The sequence below is a fragment of the Erithacus rubecula genome (genome assembly GCF_903797595.1).
Source record: "Erithacus rubecula genome assembly, chromosome: 4".
Classification (NCBI taxonomy): Eukaryota; Metazoa; Chordata; class Aves; order Passeriformes; family Muscicapidae; genus Erithacus; species Erithacus rubecula.
Genome location: NC_136686.1, coordinates 2,404,219 through 2,420,993, shown reverse-complemented (window position 1 = coordinate 2,420,993; position 16,775 = coordinate 2,404,219). Strand labels below are relative to the sequence as shown.

General features: G+C 41.9%; 1 protein-coding gene across 23 annotated transcripts in view; it reads left to right on the top strand.

The window, feature by feature from the left end:
• The window catches only part of LOC306801814 (voltage-dependent L-type calcium channel subunit alpha-1C), a gene marked incomplete at its 5' end in the record, with an annotated part of 131,406 nt that overhangs the window by 28,773 nt on the left and 85,858 nt on the right, over positions 1-16,775 (top strand). For all 23 annotated transcript variants that reach the window (XM_079305206.1, XM_079305205.1, XM_079305204.1 and 20 more), the window contains 8 exons: positions 2,514-2,540; positions 4,471-4,631; positions 5,433-5,658; positions 10,566-10,773; positions 11,480-11,600; positions 13,424-13,538; positions 14,542-14,662; positions 14,789-14,858. In XM_079305206.1, coding sequence (XP_079161332.1) covers positions 2,514-2,540; positions 4,471-4,631; positions 5,433-5,658; positions 10,566-10,773; positions 11,480-11,600; positions 13,424-13,538; positions 14,542-14,662; positions 14,789-14,858 — 1,049 coding nt within the window. The remainder of the gene's footprint in view (positions 1-2,513; positions 2,541-4,470; positions 4,632-5,432; positions 5,659-10,565; positions 10,774-11,479; positions 11,601-13,423; positions 13,539-14,541; positions 14,663-14,788; positions 14,859-16,775) is intronic.

Sequence of the window (16,775 nt, the reverse complement as noted above, 5' to 3'; positions counted from 1 at the left end):
AGCCCCACAGAGCCCTGAACCTCTGTTCCACAAAACTGTCACATCCTTCCCAAACACCTTCTCTGGTGTCCACCATGAAAAGGGAAATGAAAACTTGATCTCTCAAAATGTGGGATATGTCAATACATTGGAGTTATGCTGATTATCCAGAGTTTATGTTGATCATAACCTTTAAATTGCACTGTCTTATCTGTGTGTTGTACATAACTATGCAAGGTTGGGGGACTTCTAGAAAATTTGAAAGACAGCTAGTCAAACAGTAGAGATCTGATTTTTTGTGTTTGTAAAAGATAAGCTGAGTTACATGGTTCATGTGATAAAAACACCCAGTAGTGATCTGAAGTGGTTTTCATTAGGCTCCTATACCATAATTTTAAACAAGATTTTCTCAAGACATTCCAGAGTTGGACACAGTTTGAGTCACCCTCTTATTTCCAATGACATAAACCTCCCAGGGCACTGGAGATGCAAGAGATCCATGACTGAATTCAGCAGAGAGTCTGGTCCACTCTGAGCCCATTAAGTGCCACCTTAGAGTGTCACAGACACTGTGGCAAGGCCCTATTTCCAGACTATTTGACAGCCCCTCGTGATGCCATAAAAGCATTTTTTACGTGACATTGGTAACACAAGTTCTGAAGAAAAAAAAAAAAAATCATAAGAGTCATTTGAAAAACATGTTTCAGATCCGTGCATAATGTTTTCAGAAACGTTTATTATACAGTTTATTTCCAAAATTCCATTTCACTCTCTGATTCTACCTCTAAATATAAATCTAATCCTCCTTCCCTGTCCTGTTCTATATATATAGCACACCCACATGTGATAAAGCCTTCTGCCACAGCAGTAAGGCAAGGTGGAGGCAGGGGGATGAAGGCTGTAGGTAACCTGTGGGAGCACTGAATGCACTTGGCTGCAGCTCATAATGCTCCAAAGATATAATTATCACATGTATGATGAGTACTACACCTGATGCATCTCTTTTGCCTAAATAAATAAAATATTTCAGTCCTGGCTCACTGGGAAACCATTAACCAGAGAGGTCACCAGAGGATTTCACACTTCCTGTCCTTCCCCTTCCATCTCTCTCTCTTGCTCTCACTTTCTTGTTTTCTCTCCCCCTCTGTCCCTGCCAAACTATTCCTATCAAAATCCTCACCACCTCCTTTCCAGTGCTCAGCTTTCTGCTTCGTTGTGATTTTTGCATCTTTTCACTTCCCCTCTTTGAGCCTTCTTTCCTGCTGCCTGCAAATCTGCTCCATTGCAGTTTGCAGGTAGTGATTATCAAGCCAGAATTCTCAGTGAGAAGCAGGAATAGCTTTAACATTAAGGATGTGCTTTGTAGGTGCTTCACTTGGCATCCTTGTTAGAGCTTGCTTTGTCTCTGCAGCATAATTTAGCATTCATTCTGCCCCCAGTGCATTACTTTTTCTTTTTCAGGAGTCTTGCACGTGTCTGTAACCTCTCTGCTGCCCAGTGTGTGGCCTAGACAGGCACAGCAGGAATTATGTATTTGCTGCAAAGGCTTTTTTCTTTTTTGGGGCTCAGCCCATCTGCTGGTGAGAAGTTCCCCTGGCTAAAACCTCTTCCACATAAGGACCCTGATTTGTCACTGATTACTTGTCACCTCTGACTCACACCATTGTATCCACATACATTTTTTTTTCTCTGTGAACAATTATGGATTTACCAGAAGTCAAAGTGTTCAAAGGCCTTACAGGATGTGTGTCAAATAGAGCAAGGTGGTGGTTTAAGAACTGGAACCTATTTCTAGCTTTGCCTGGGACTTCTCATAAAAGATTAATCAGATTATTTGGGTGAATAAATCCAAATGTGTGGAATTAGATATTTAAACACATATATAGTGGGAATATGGCCAAAATTTCAGGAATGCTTAATTCTCAAAATTTCATTGATAACAAAAACCTATTATTGTACAGACACATTTGAAGGCAAACCAATTTACATGGATAAAAAAGACCAATAAGTGTTGGTATCTAAGTTTGAAAATATTTGCCAGGCATCATCTTCCTTCAATTACTGAAAAAAGCATTATTTCACCATTATTGTTTCATAACATGCTTACAGATCCTGAAGTGACAGGTGTGAAAGCAACAAGTCTGTCTGCATAAAGTCATACATATTTCAATATAAGAAAAACAATAGTGACTAGAAATGTAAATAATAATAATAATAATAGTAATAATACTTGAGAAATATATTTGTTAGCAGTTGTAGAGTTCACTGCTAACTATAGGTGGAAGAATCCCACCATGGCACAACTTCTGCTTCATGAGTCCCCCCAAAACACAAGACTTGGTTATTGGGGAATTCTACCCAGTGCTTACATTGACTGACTTAAAGCAGATGCAAGTGGAAAATAGCATGGATTAAAAAAAAAAAAAAAAAAAAAAAAAAAAAAAGGATTGAGCTTAACTTTTTATTTCTATTACTGTTTTCACAAAAGCCTGGGAGGTGTGGGACAGAATCTAATGGCAATTCTTGTCTTTCAGGCATCGGATCTCAAAATCAAAATTTAGGTAAGTAAAACTGACTTTTGATTTTCCTCCTTTCTACCATTTTTATTCTTTTCTGAAATGGTTTACACCAACATCACTGAGATGAAGTGGTGACTCTACATGGTGATTCTAGATGGGGATTCTAGGAGAGCCTGTTAAATATGTCAGATTTTAGTCATAATCTTTTTCTTAGTTTCACACTGAAATAAGGCACAGGGACTACTGACTACTGAAGTACCTTTCTATGTATCTCAAATCATAAAATATAAAATCAGAAATAAAAAGCCAGTTCAACCACATCATTATACTGCATCCATCAACATCAACCCTGTCAGCTCAAAGCTCTTTTTGTTGAACTTCTCTCCTTTGCTTGATTATAAAGATTTCAACTGATGAAGCTGGCATCTTATTTGTGAAATTCTCCCATTCACCCTGGGGCATGGGGAGCTTCTCTGGGGGTGTTTGGTTTTCTGTTGACTTAGATCTTCTGGAAAAGTGAAGCAGTCCCAAGATGGCTATTTCTGGGGTTCCACTGGAGAGGCTGACTGAACTCATGGAACTTAATGTGGTTAAGGTCCATTTCTACCCCTTTGGTAGGAGCTCAGCTGCCTCCATAACCCTGAATTCAAACCCAGTTTTGTAAAACACTAAATGAATTTTCAGAATAACTGGAGCAAGTGCCTAACTGAGTCCTAGGGAGCAATGAGTAATGTCATTTTGGGAAGCATGTGTGACATCCCCATGCAAAGAGTGTAGGTAGAAGCACAGAAAACACTCTACATTGCCATGTGCATGCACATTTGTGCACAAGTACACACAGAAGCATGTGAGACTGCAAATAGTTTAATGACAACATTAATATCTAAGTTTGGTGCCCACTTTGGAAGTCAGGAAGATTATTCTTATCCAAATCCTCTGCTAAACACACAGTTGTATCTGTTTGTGATAGACTGGGTGCCTTTATAAATTGCATAGGTAAAACACCCTAGATTTGACCACCTGTTAAAATGCTGCTGCAAAATTCTTGTTCACATTGTGTTTACATGGTCTGGCTTTAGATCCTATTGATGAGAGCCCTGATCTCAAGCATGGTTATAGTTTGACACTGAAAATTTCACACTGGACAAGAGTAGCCAAGGAAAGTTCTTTTTCCTGCAACATCATGTATGTGTGTGTCACTTCAGACACACATATGGATGTAGTATCTATATAAAACTATTAGATTTATTATACAGCAGCAAGTGTTGCCTGGAAACTGGTTGCTATGCAAGTTAAATTCTGAAGAGTAGGAGGTGTGTAATTAGCTTTAAATATCTTCTGTGGTTAGTAATTACCCTGAGAAATCAGTGACACAAGGGGATGTGTTCATGGAAGGCAAACTTTAAAAACTCTCTTGATTAGCAAATGGTACCCTTAGTTCCAGGCATGAAGGTGAGATGCTGAAGTCCCCTAAGTTTTGGAATTTTTTTCAGAACCAGCTCTTGTATTGGGCTTAACTCTTGAATGTTGCTGAATGCTGGAAATGTTCTTTGGATTTTATTTGACCTCACCTCTCCAAAGACTCAATCCTTCAGCTCCATGTGATGGAGTATCTTTCTATTGACTATCCTGAGGCTGGGCAAGGCCACAAATATCAAGTACAAAGAGAATATTTATTTTTGTGGCAACTGAGCTAAAAAATCTCATGGGTTTCCTGCAGTGGATGTCTTACTCAGATTAAGATATTGCTTGAAGCTCTTGCAAATTGGTTTAGGACAAACTTTATTTCTGTAGCTCTAGGAGGGATGTTCACACGTGTCAACTCAGATGAGAGAGTATTTCTCAGGGTGAGCTCGAGTTACCCTCTACCATTCTTGACCAATAAATCAAGACTAGAATCTCCCTTGAAAGAGAGCTGCAATAGCCTAAAGATCCCTCTCTGAAAAGAACTTTCCCTTCTCAATTTTTCAAGTCGCTACTGGCGCCGATGGAATCGATTCTGCAGGAGGAAGTGCCGTGCTGCTGTCAAGTCCAATGTTTTCTACTGGCTGGTGATCTTCCTCGTGTTCCTCAACACCCTCACCATTGCCTCTGAGCACTACAACCAGCCAGACTGGCTCACAGAGGTCCAAGGTGAGCAGGAGCTGCTGGTTCTCTTTGTTGTGGTCGGTGTCACAAAAAGGGAGCTGAGAGAAGAGCTGATGCATTAACCTGCTGTAAAAGGAGCATACACAGCTCCAAGCAGTCCTGTGTCTGTAGGGGATCCTAAATAATACAATAAACTGATCTGCCTGTGGTGGGAGAAGTTATAGGAGAAATGTAAATATCTCCTTTCCAGCCAAAGCAGTTCCATTGGGTGTAAGTGAAATCAGGAGCTTATGCTAAAGTTATATTTGCAGCAACTGGATTCCCAATTTATGGGTAGCTATTGTCCAAAGTTTCTCCTGAAATGCCCTGAAATGGCATTTATGATAAATTCTGATTATTGGGGAGGTGATGAAGAGTGATTTGTGAAGTTCTTCTGTCTGCAGAGCAGCTGAATTCTCTCTGGAGGTGAGAGCAGCTGAAAAGGCTTAATTAAGCAACAGTAGGTAGCAGAGCAGCTCTTGTATTCCCACTCTCCTCTGCAGATGACGGGTGTGAAGGCAGGTTGTGCACAGGAAGGCTGTCCCTGGCACTGTGCAGGTGTCCCTGCCACTGGAGCTTGTGTAACACATTGCAGTGTGTGTGCAGCACACCAGAATTGCTGCAGCCTCTTGCTAAAACATTTCTGTGAATGAGGTGCCCACACTCTTCAAGCTCATTCTCTGACCTGAGCTTACACAAAGTTAACTTTTAAGACTGATGCTTTCTCAGAAGAGATGATTTGCCAATGATTGGTTGTGATGCCTTTTGACTAAGTTTCCTTAATGTGTTTATTTATCTTTCCATGAGACACTGCCAATAAGGTGCTGCTAGCTCTTTTCACGGCAGAGATGCTGCTGAAGATGTACAGCCTCGGCCTCCAGGCCTATTTTGTGTCCCTCTTCAACCGCTTTGACTGCTTCATTGTGTGTGGAGGCATCCTGGAGACCATCCTGGTGGAGACCAAGATCATGTCACCACTGGGCATTTCGGTTCTAAGATGTGTCAGGCTCCTGAGGATATTCAAAATCACCAGGTACTTGATTGCTTCTTTGGGGGCTGGAGGAGGGCTACTGCTCAATGCACAACATGCATGGGTACAAGTCACTCACATCCCTGTTGGCTTTCATTTGTTCTACCATTAATTAGGTAGTGAGAGTGTTAGATTAACAGTCCTCATCTTCTGCAGTCTGTGACAGGGTGGGAAGGGCTGTGAGACTGGACATCCATCCCTGGTGTGAGTGGTGAGGAGTGAGGCACAGGCAGCTGGAGACACTTGTAAAGTGTTAAATCTGGAATAATGTGAACTGAGCTCAGGCTCCTACAGCTCTCTGCAATAGACAAAGAAGCCCAAAACAGCAGATAGCCTTGTGACCTCCTCTGACTCTTTTTGGTGACAGAGAGGAGCCTGAAATGCTGCTTTGAGCCAAAACTGCCTTTGGCTGAGGAGCCTATTCCAACTCCAGTACACTCAACAGTGACCTGGGTGGGAAACTGTGTCAACACCAGCAGCCACAGGCAGAGATGTTGCCAGCTATCCTCCTTCTAAGGAGTCTATCACAAAGAAAAACCTTTTTTTCCAGTCAATATCCAATATCCTTCCCATATATCTTTTCCCTTTTCATTCTTTCCCCTCTCCCTCTGCACAAAGGCAGTGTTATTTAAACAGGCACTGCCTGCTGAGCCAGGTACCTCTAAAACACCAGCTGGGTTTGGCAGGGCTTTATCAACTTTTTTTTTGAGGGGAGTTTGCTCCAAACTTACCCTGAGCTCTTTCAACAAATCTATCCAAGTGCTTGCCCCAAGTAGCACAAGGTCTGCCTTTTCCCATGTGGGCACCAGTCAGCACCTTACAAAAAGCTTGACTGAGGTGGTGAAAAAGTTCTTTTTCTGTATGCTCAGCCATGAAAATATCCCTGCAATTCCTGTAACACCCCCCAACCCCCCACCAGAGGAAATTTCTGACAAACTGGAGACAGAAAACACAGCACATGAGAAATACAAGTCCAAAACTGGAAGACAGTCAAGATTACTGAGCTGAGAGGCAGAAAAAAAAACAATGGGCTTGGACTTGAGCACCATACAGGATTTGCCCTTAAAGCTTCTGAGGCTCAGATCTCTGGCAGGATAGATGGACCTCAGGGTCAGATGGCAGAGACAAAATCAGCTCACAGGCTCAGAGAGAGAGGCCAAACAAGCCTACAACTATTTCAAAAGAGGGGGGGGGGAAATAAAAGTGGTCAGTTTGGATGTGAGATCATAGAGGGGAAATGAGTTTCCAGCAAGAAAAGCATCTTTCACTATTTCTCTTTCAGAAACAGTGGGGCTCTCTGGTCTGGTCTCTGTTTTTCCTGGATCTATCCATGACCAAGTCCCAGGGCTGGTTTCTGAGGAAAGCAGTAGCTGTTTCAAGCACTGGGTAATCAGATACACCCAGGGCAGCTCACCAATAGCTATAAAAGCAGGAATAGCATCCTGGAGAGGTCATTGTTTTTTCAAGACATGTCTCCACTCCCACACAAAATATATAAGGCAGCTAAGAGAATTCTCTAATAGGCAGGCAAACACTGAGAGAATATCATTAATACTTTAGAAAGCCTGAGCTAGTGGGGTACTCAGATATTCCTAAAGCCTCTGGCAGAGATGTGATGATGGAACCAATCAGCAGGACTGGTTACATTTGCCTTCACTCTGCAACACAATTAAAATACAATTTTTCCTGGGAAAAAGTGTTACCTGGAATATGTCTCCTGCAATTTGTGCATGTGTCTGTGTGTAAAGCACAGAGCTAAGGAGGAACTCATGATGCATAATGTATTAATCAGATTTTTCTTTCTTTCTTTTCTGTTCCTAAAATATTGACAAGTAGGCTGCAGTCGTTTCAAATTTATATGTTTTGTAATTATTCATATTTTTTTTCATAATTCTTCCCTCTGTGGGTGAAGTTCACCCTCATGTGGAAGGTCCTGACAGGAGCCTCTAAAGAAGCATTTCAAGCTCACTCATGCTTTTCTGCAGGACAGAATATTTTGGCATTAAAGCCATACTTTTACCTTCTCTAGTAAATTGCAAATTTTTTTATTGTTCACTCAGCTCTAAATAGAATGAGGGTTTATTAATGACATTATCAGCACTGGGGGAATGCCCCACCTGAGTGCAATGATAATTCAGAAAGACACAACACTGGAAAGCTGGGAGGGGCAGGAGGAATGATAGTGTTGTGTTTTATATCAAATATACACTCATGAGCATATGGAGACATGCAGTGGAGGTGAGAATAATGATATTCTAGGATATTAAAATGTACAAAGCAGGAAAATTACTCTGGTGAGAATGTATCTTTATATATTTGTATGGATTTTCCATGGTAAACACCATGCACAAACAAATTCTGGGTTATCAAAAGGATACAATTCTACAAGAAACACAAATATAGCTCCATAATAGAATAGAAACAAATAAAGACACCATCAGATGAACGATGCATCCTTTTAGAAATACCATTTAGAATTTCAAGACCAAACATTTCTTCCAAAATTATGAATACATTAGATAAGCAGACAGTGTAATCTGTTTTATTCTCCCTAATTTTTACAGTGATGTGCAGAACATCTCACTTTGCTGTGAGAAGACAGATTATTTTCTCATTATAAATAATCCTTTACTGCTTTACATGTATTATAGTCCTTCGTATTTAAAAAATAAATCATAGATATATAAATAATATAATACAGAAATGTGATGTTTTATACCTAATCCTACCACTAGGATTGTCTGGGCTTCAGCCACTGCTGACATAAAACCCTTGTGTTCCCCTGAGTAATCCCAGATCTCACTTAGAGGGAGTTCATGTTAGTTCTGCAACCACCAAATGTGGCAGATGGTAACCTCAGGTCAGGCTTCCAGGACCCTGAGATAAGACTATTGTGATTTTCACATCCTAATCAGTCAAGCATTTCTTATTCTCTCCTTTTTCTCCTTTTTTTTTTTTTTTTTTTTTTTTTTTTTTTTTTTCCTGATTGGTTTATTTACTTTTCAAGTGGCACTGTAATACTAGCTAGCCCTAGTGGACAGATAAATCATCAGTAATCTTACCACCAGACAACCTCAGTTAATTGCTTGAAGCCTGGTACTTATGTAAGAATCTGAATCCCAGGTATTGAGCCCTTTGTAAGAAATGCAGAGCTGACAGAAGTAGGGATAGCAGGGCCTTTAAGCTTAAACTGAGTCACTGGGACTGTTCAGATGTGTAACAAACTTTACAGCTCCTACAGCTAGAAAAACCTAGAAAATGTGTGTCCTGGCTGACATTGGAGGACTTAGAGATATTCCATCAACCTCTGCTTTAAGGATGCTGAATTCATTTGACTTTCATCAGAATGAATTTTTCCCTTCTCCTGTGTCACTTTTCCCTTCTTTCCAAAGTGTGAAAATGTGTGAGCTGTGAGCATAACTGCAAGCACAGGGAGCTGCTACATTGCACATTCCATGTGGATATTTGGTGGCACTGAGCCCAGAGCTTCCATGCCCTTACCTTTGCTCTGGAGTTTTGCATTGCTCATCTCTTTAATTGCAGTTCAACTTTAAAGCATCCTAGTTCTCTCTGAAGTGTTGAAACTGGGCTGGAGGGAAAACATCACAGCTCTCTTTGAAGCTCAGTCCTTGGAGATGAAGTCAAGTTCAGCAGCTTGACAGGACATGGTGATGTCCTTCTGCAGATCAGATTGTTAATCTTCCTGAAGTGACTGGGCTGCTCAGGCAGTCCTGCCTTCCACAGGACAAGAAAAGTATTCTTTTCAGATCCATATTTTAAAAATATTAATTTAACTAGGATTTTAAGAACCTTTGTCTCTAATAAATATATATATAACCTTCAGAAAAAATATGATGAGTTGAAGGATAAGGAAAAAGAGCCAGAGCAGTAGTCTGCCTTTTTACTTGAACTTTTGTCTTCAGGGAAAATATGGTTAGAAACACAGAATTCTCTGAGTAAGGAAATGTTCAAAGCTGTGGATTTTGGGAGAAGGATTTTGGAGGGCATTTGCCTTGGTGGAATCCCAAAGCATGGTGGCAGGGCAGTAGCACAGGCAAACACTGCCTTGCTGAGCTGTGGCAGCTGTTGAGGCTTTGCTAATGATGAGCATCCAAACGAGGTGATTGGGAGAGGATTGGAATCTTCAACCCAATCTGAGAGCTCTGCCAGTCTCAAGCACCAAAGAGAAGAGCTCATGACCAGCTAAGCACCAGATTAGGAGTGACTGAGCAGATACAAGACCAAAGTGAGAGTTGCTCCTGAAGCCATTTGAAAAAGTTCAGCAGCCTATTTGAAGGAGTGCAGTAGGTTTAAAAACCAAAAAACTCAGTGATGTTGTGCTCTTCCAAATCTGGAGTTTGCTTTAGGGTGCTTGTAAAAGGAGCATTGATATTTTTTTCATTCCTCCCAATCCCAGAGAGCTCAGCAACCTCTCTGTGAGTGAGCACATACTCACACACTGCAAATTTTGGGTAAGTTTGTATTTGCATCCAAACAGTTTCCCCATCTGTTCTTGTTAGTTATTGCAGTCCATTCTCTGTCAGTGAGGTGTTCTGTGTGTTGTAATGAGGTTAGTTAGAATGTAACTCACTGAAGCAGCAAGAACTAATCACTGTATTTTGATATAACCTGTGCAGAGCCTTAGATGGAGAGTGCTGTAATAATCTTTTGGGTGTGTGTGGAGTGGGGGGTGGAGGGAATTGTGGATGCACACGTGTGGTAGTAAAATTACTCATTAGCTGCAGCAGGTCTCGTTATCTCAGGGAAGCACATCAATGATTCACTGCTAAAAAGGGTGCTTGGAAATGCCTGTTTTGCACAGAAGGCAGCCTAAACCAATATCCTGTGCAGTCCACGAGCACCTGTCTCCAATTGAAGGAATTTGAACTGCTTCTATTTTTCTCTCCCAGATATTGGAACTCCCTGAGCAACCTGGTGGCTTCTCTCCTGAATTCAGTCCGCTCCATTGCCTCCCTGCTGCTGCTCCTCTTCCTCTTCATCATCATCTTCTCCCTGCTGGGCATGCAGCTCTTTGGGGGCAAGTTTAACTTTGATGAGATGCAGACCAGGAGGAGCACATTTGACAACTTCCCTCAGTCCCTCCTGACTGTGTTTCAGGTAAGGGCATCCGTGGAGCCAACAAATTGTTTTCATGGGGCAAGATGGGTCCTGCAGCCTGACAGTCCCCAAAATCAGACATGGCCCTAACAGCTCCAGGAGCAGGGTGCCAAGTTGTGCTGTATTCCCTCCCAAAGTGGGAACCAAAAAGACAAAGCCCCTGTGTGTTTGCAGGGCAGGAGAACAGCCCCTGCCGTGTCCCAGGGCAGCACCTTGTGCCAAAGCCCAGCCCTGCTGGGGAGCAAATACCTGCCCACAGCAGCACAGCATGGCCTGAAAGCCTCCACAGCCTGGGGAGGGACCCACCAAGGGCATCAGGACCATGATTTCACTGATGTGAGAAGAGAAATGGCCTGGAGGGCTGTGCTGAGGGCTACAGGCTGTGCAACCTGTCTGGAATATGGGAGGGAATATTTGGAACAAGAGGGAGACTTAAACAGAGCTGTCTAGGAGAGACATTTGCCTTCAGCCACCGTCTTCGAGAAGACACTTTTTCACACTTTGAGCACATGCCTTCTTTGCATTTTCTTTGTTGTGTTGTGGTTTGTTGTTTGGGCTTTTTAATGTTCTGGGTGGGCACAGGCAGAGTCCCCATCAGCTCCTGGGGGAGGGGTTGTTCTCTAGGGTATCTTTGTGTTAATGGGGTTTTCAAGTTCTCTGTGTGGTCTAACACTGTATCCCTTATTGGTGGGAATGTGTCATTTAGATCCTGACTGGGGAGGACTGGAATTCGGTGATGTATGATGGGATCATGGCTTATGGCGGCCCCTCTTTTCCAGGAATGTTGGTCTGTATTTACTTCATCATCCTCTTCATCTGTGGAAACTGTATCCTTTGGTGCTACTCTGTTCTGCAAGAGGGGATGAATTAAAACCACTATTTGCTTTGTTGTGTCAGAAAACAGTGAATTTCACACCTTTTCCCTAGGTCTGAATTTTGGCATTGCACTGCCAAAAGTTAAACGAGTTCATTCTGTTTTAGCTGGTGCTAAGGCATATAAACATTTGTAAGAGCCAGCTATGTGCCATCTTTTCCACATGCTAGCTTTTATTTAGTATCTTTACATGTTTAGTGTTTTTATTTTTCATTCCCCTTAATTCTCTCATAGGTTTTTCTTTCCTGCCTTCTCCACAAACTAATCTCTGGGTGTTCCTACTGTACTTACTGATTTTTTTTTTACTTTAATTGCTTTTTTAGTAATATATTTCATGTGCTTCCATCCAAGCCTTATGTGGAATAAAAATATATATAATCTGCAATATGCTATATACAAATGCTGCAAAAGGAGTAATATATGTTTGACATAATTGATTAATGTGAGATCATATATTAATTCATGTATAAACTAACAGGACCTGTGTTCCATTTCAGTCCCTGCAATCTGTGTGCTCCTCAAACAGAAAATGTTGTTCTCTGTTATATTCCAGCCTGTGCTGGTTTTGAGTAACTTCAGTTCTACCTGGTTTTAAGGTGAAGTGAGGGCACTGCATTTACCCCAGAAGGCACAAAGCAGATTGCATGATTGTGCTGTGAGTGTCCCTTCACAGGAATTTGCATATAACACAGAGCTGCCATTCTGTTCCCTACCTCAGTTTGCTCCAAGTTTGTCCATGTTTAGTTTCTGCTTCCCTAATAAATGGCCCTCCTGTGTCAGAGGTGACATTTCCTTTTATTCTGATGCTTCTACAAAGCCACCTTATAGACTCAGCCCAGCTCTTCTGGCCTTTGCCCATAATTCAGATCTCTCAACCCCTGTTATTTGACGTCTCAGTTGACCTGCATGTCCTCACTTCAAAGTGAGGTGGTGCAATTCCACTTATCTGAAGGTCAAGGTAGGCAATCTCACTGACAGCTTAAAGAAAAAAAAAAAAATCTACAACTTGGATCTCCTTGTGAAAATGTGAGCCAACTCTACATGCTGGCTGACTTTGGAGTCTTTAGACCTTGGAGCCCAGGGAGGGGGGGATGTCTGTGTTTCCAGACTAAGCCTTGAACCTGGGTTGGCTTAGAAGTTATCATGGTATAATAAGACCTGCACTCAAGAAATTTATAAAACAACCTTATGGTCAGATTTGTAGCATGAGATGTGAACACTCACTGCTAGGACAAGGAAACAGTTGTGATTTCTTGCCCTTCACCTACGCGGACATGATTGGTGAATGTATTCTCTACTAGGAGATGGAAAAGTTGTCAGCTCAACCCTTCACTGTCCAGAATAAATTAACCTCAGAAGTGCTGATCAGAGTACAAAACTTGCTGCCCATAAATTCCACTCCTAAACTGCAACCTAAACTGTCAAAAGATGCAAAGCATTCAGTGCTCCTCTTATGTTCAGTGGGATTCTCTGCACAAAGGGAATCCTGGGATTCTGGAAGTCCTGGGAAACTGGAAACTGAAATGTAAATCTGGGCTTAGATGTTTTGCATCAGCCCAGATTGTTGTGAAATTTTGAAAACCCACAAAGTGTGTTATCTGTGTGGAAGGAAGGTGTAGGTTTGTTCATGATGGATATGCATTTGTGTGAAATTGAAGTTTGGAAAATTCTGGAGACCTGATGACAGGTTGCTAAAAAATTTCAATTAAGAAACCTTTGGTATAATCTTTTTCTGCAGTTTTCAAAACCTGTTTTCTTTAAGTAGCACACAAACAGATATCCTTCTGAATGTATTTTTGGCCATTGCTGTGGACAACCTTGCTGATGCTGAGAGTTTAACATCTGCTCAGAAAGAGGAGGAAGAGGAAAAAGAAAGGAAAAAGCTAGCTAGGTAAATCCATTTGCATACACCTATCTGCACACATTCCTGTAATTGCACACAGCATGGATTTATATGAATATGATGCCTACACATACATGTATGTATCTGTAATAGGTGTAACTTGTCTGTATGTGTATAGATTATATATGTGATTAATGTAATTATATATGGAATTATATATATTTAAATTTTTATGCAAAGTAATTCCAACCATAAGACAAGAATGGTTGTGAGCTAGGAGTCTCCTCCAGCTGCAGTGGTGTGAGCAGAGGAAAGGAAGTCTGGGTTTCCTGATGAGCTTTCAGAGCATCAGCATGAGCATGAGATGGTGTCAATCCCATCTGAATCCCCCAACTATGCTCTGACTGCTTGGGGCCATGAGGAGTATTTTCTGTCATTCCCAGGATGAGATTTAGCGGCTTCTTTTTCTTTTGATGCCACATGCTGCTCTTCTCTTGCCAGTTCTTTCAGTGTTTCTGCAGACACTCAAGGGCACGAGCTGGATGAGGAGCTTCTCTGCCATTCCCAGCTGCCAGCAGCAGGGAAGCCTCTCCTTGCTGGTTATTCCTATTTCCTCTCATCCAGGCTGCTTGGAGAGGATCCCTTGTTCAGCTCTTTCTGCTTCACCCTGCAAGCAGCTCAGCATATTTCCCTCACTCTAGGGGTGGAGTGAGGGGCAAAACATTTGCAGGCCATGTAGTTGGAATTTGAAATGAAATGGGTTGGAAATGGCCCATGCCTTTGTCAGGTGAACAAAGAGATCTCTGCTGACAGACACAAAATGTGCATTTGCACAAACACACCGACACATGCCACTGAGAAAGCTACAAAATCAAGGGCACTATATAAAAATAGATCAGAGCCTCTGCCTTTGCCTGCAGATGAGGGCAAGGTGGAGGCACTGGTATGGAAACTGAGCTCAGAGTGGAGATGCCAGCCAGCTGATTGCTCTCAAAGAGAAGCAGCTTTCCACCTTTGTAACTCTTCAGTTTTTATCTTGTAAAATTTCTAGGACTGCTAGTCCCGAAAAGAAGCAGGAGATGGAAAAAACAGCTGTGGAGGAAGAGACAAAGGAGGAGAAGATTGAGCTGAAGTCAATCACTGCTGATGGAGAGTCCCCACCTGCTACCAAGGTAAGCTGTGCTGGCAGCCAGCACTCTCTGTGCAGTGATGGCATGAGCAGCTTGGCTTCCTGAGGGAATGGAAACTGCCTGCCCTGTCTGATAAAGGTTTGATGCTTCTCCCTCCATTTCTGCCAGATCAACGTGGATGATTATCAGCCCAATGAAAACGAGGAAAAGAGCCCTTATCCCACAACAGAAGCACCAGGTATGCATCTCCCTCCTTGCATCCCCTCACTCAACAGATTTCCAGCTTCTAATGCACACAAAGCCAAATTTTGGGGTGACAGGGAATGCACTCATAATGGGACAGGGTGGCTCTGCTTGCACAGGTGTGGACTTGGCCCTTTGAAGTCCCCATACTGATCAGTCATATTTGATTTTCTTCTCTGTAAAGCTCTTTATGGGAAAATACAGAGCTTTGCAGAGAATCCAATAATATAAAAACCTGCCTGTTTGAAAATATGCCTATGACACTGTTTTCAGTGTGCTTTTTCAGTATTCAGTGGTCAGGGCAGTCTCACAACACATAGTCATGGAAGGGAGAGTGCTGAATGCCTTTTTGCACTGTTTTCTAATCAAAAAGAACAGTATGACACTAGCATAACCCTAAAGGCATAAGATCTCAGCCTAGGGGTGCAATAAAAAGCTGTAGCATTGGTTAGGCTGGTTTTGAAGTCAGGTGGGCCTAATTTCATTCTCAGATACTTGAAAGATTGGTTGAAGAAATCTCAGGACTTGAAGAGACCCTGAATGGTGGGTAGGATTTGAGCTAGTCAGTTCAACTTCCATTCTTGGAAAAGTGCTGGAACAAAGGATTAAATAAACTACATGGCTGCAAGATAAGGAGATGACTAGCAGCCAACATAGATTTGCCAAGAGCAAATCACATCAAACCACCCTTTATTTTCCTAAAAGGAGCTGAAAACTCTTGTAGACAGGAGAAAAGAAGTAGATGTCATATTCTTTAACTTGGCTAAGGCTTCTGGCCATCTCTTAGAGTGTTCTCATCAGCTGGCCAGAAAAACATGGTCTAGATGATGGTGAGAGAAAGGACCAGACCCTTTATGGGGAGAGCAGTGATAGCCCAAGTGAGTTTGTACAACCCAAAAGCCTGTCTAGAGTTCAGCTCAGTTCATTGTTAATGACCTGAATGATGGAAGAGGCAATATGCTTATTGCATTTGTAGATGACACAAAGCTAGGAAGGACAAGAAGTCTGCTGGAGGGCAGCATTAGAATTCAAAGAGCTCCTGAGGTCCTGGATAAATGGTCTAAATGAAATTGAAAGTGCCAGGCTCTATGCAGAGGCAGGAATAAACAATCCACAAATAAAGGATCTTAGGTGACAGCTAGTTAGGTAAGAGTCCTTGAGAAAAGGATCTGAATCTAATGACCACAAGCTCAACAGATATCAACAACAGTTTGGTATCTTCAAAAAGGCAAGCAAGGAGTGGGATTTATGACACAGAGAAAGAGTGACCCTTTTGTCCAGTTGCAGATTTGTTTTAACTGGCCAATGAAAGCTAATCAGAGCAAAGCAATTGTTTTATTGTGTGCACCATCAATAATATCTCTGGAATCTGGAATATCACAGCTCTTTTTGGGTGCTCTCATTAAGAGAAGTGGAGCTGAATTAGGAAAAGGATAGAAGAGAATGGTGAAAACAGTGCCAGTAGGTAGCAAGAACTAAAATTGAATGAACCTTGGTCATCTGATTTGGGAAAGGCAAGAGAAACATCTTCAAATGCATAAAAACCTTCTGCAGATAGGGAGAGAATTATCTCTGTTATGAAGGAGCAGATTTAAGCTTCACAGCAGGGAGAATTTTCTAATGGTGAGGCTGTAAAAGTTCACAGAGATGGTTGTGGAAGCCCAGCATCACTGAAGGTTGTTAAGGGCAGGTCAGAAAAATGTCTCCCAGGACAGGCTTAGATATAATAATTAATTGAACCTGGCTTGACAGAGGCATGAACCAGAGGGCTTTTTGTGATCCTTTCCTGCTCTGCTCCTCTGTGTTTCTGTGTTTATATAACAGCCTATAATAGGCCATAAAACACTTTTTCTTCTATTCCATGATAAATAAATGTCTGATAATAGGTTGACTTGATGGTAAAAAAGAACAC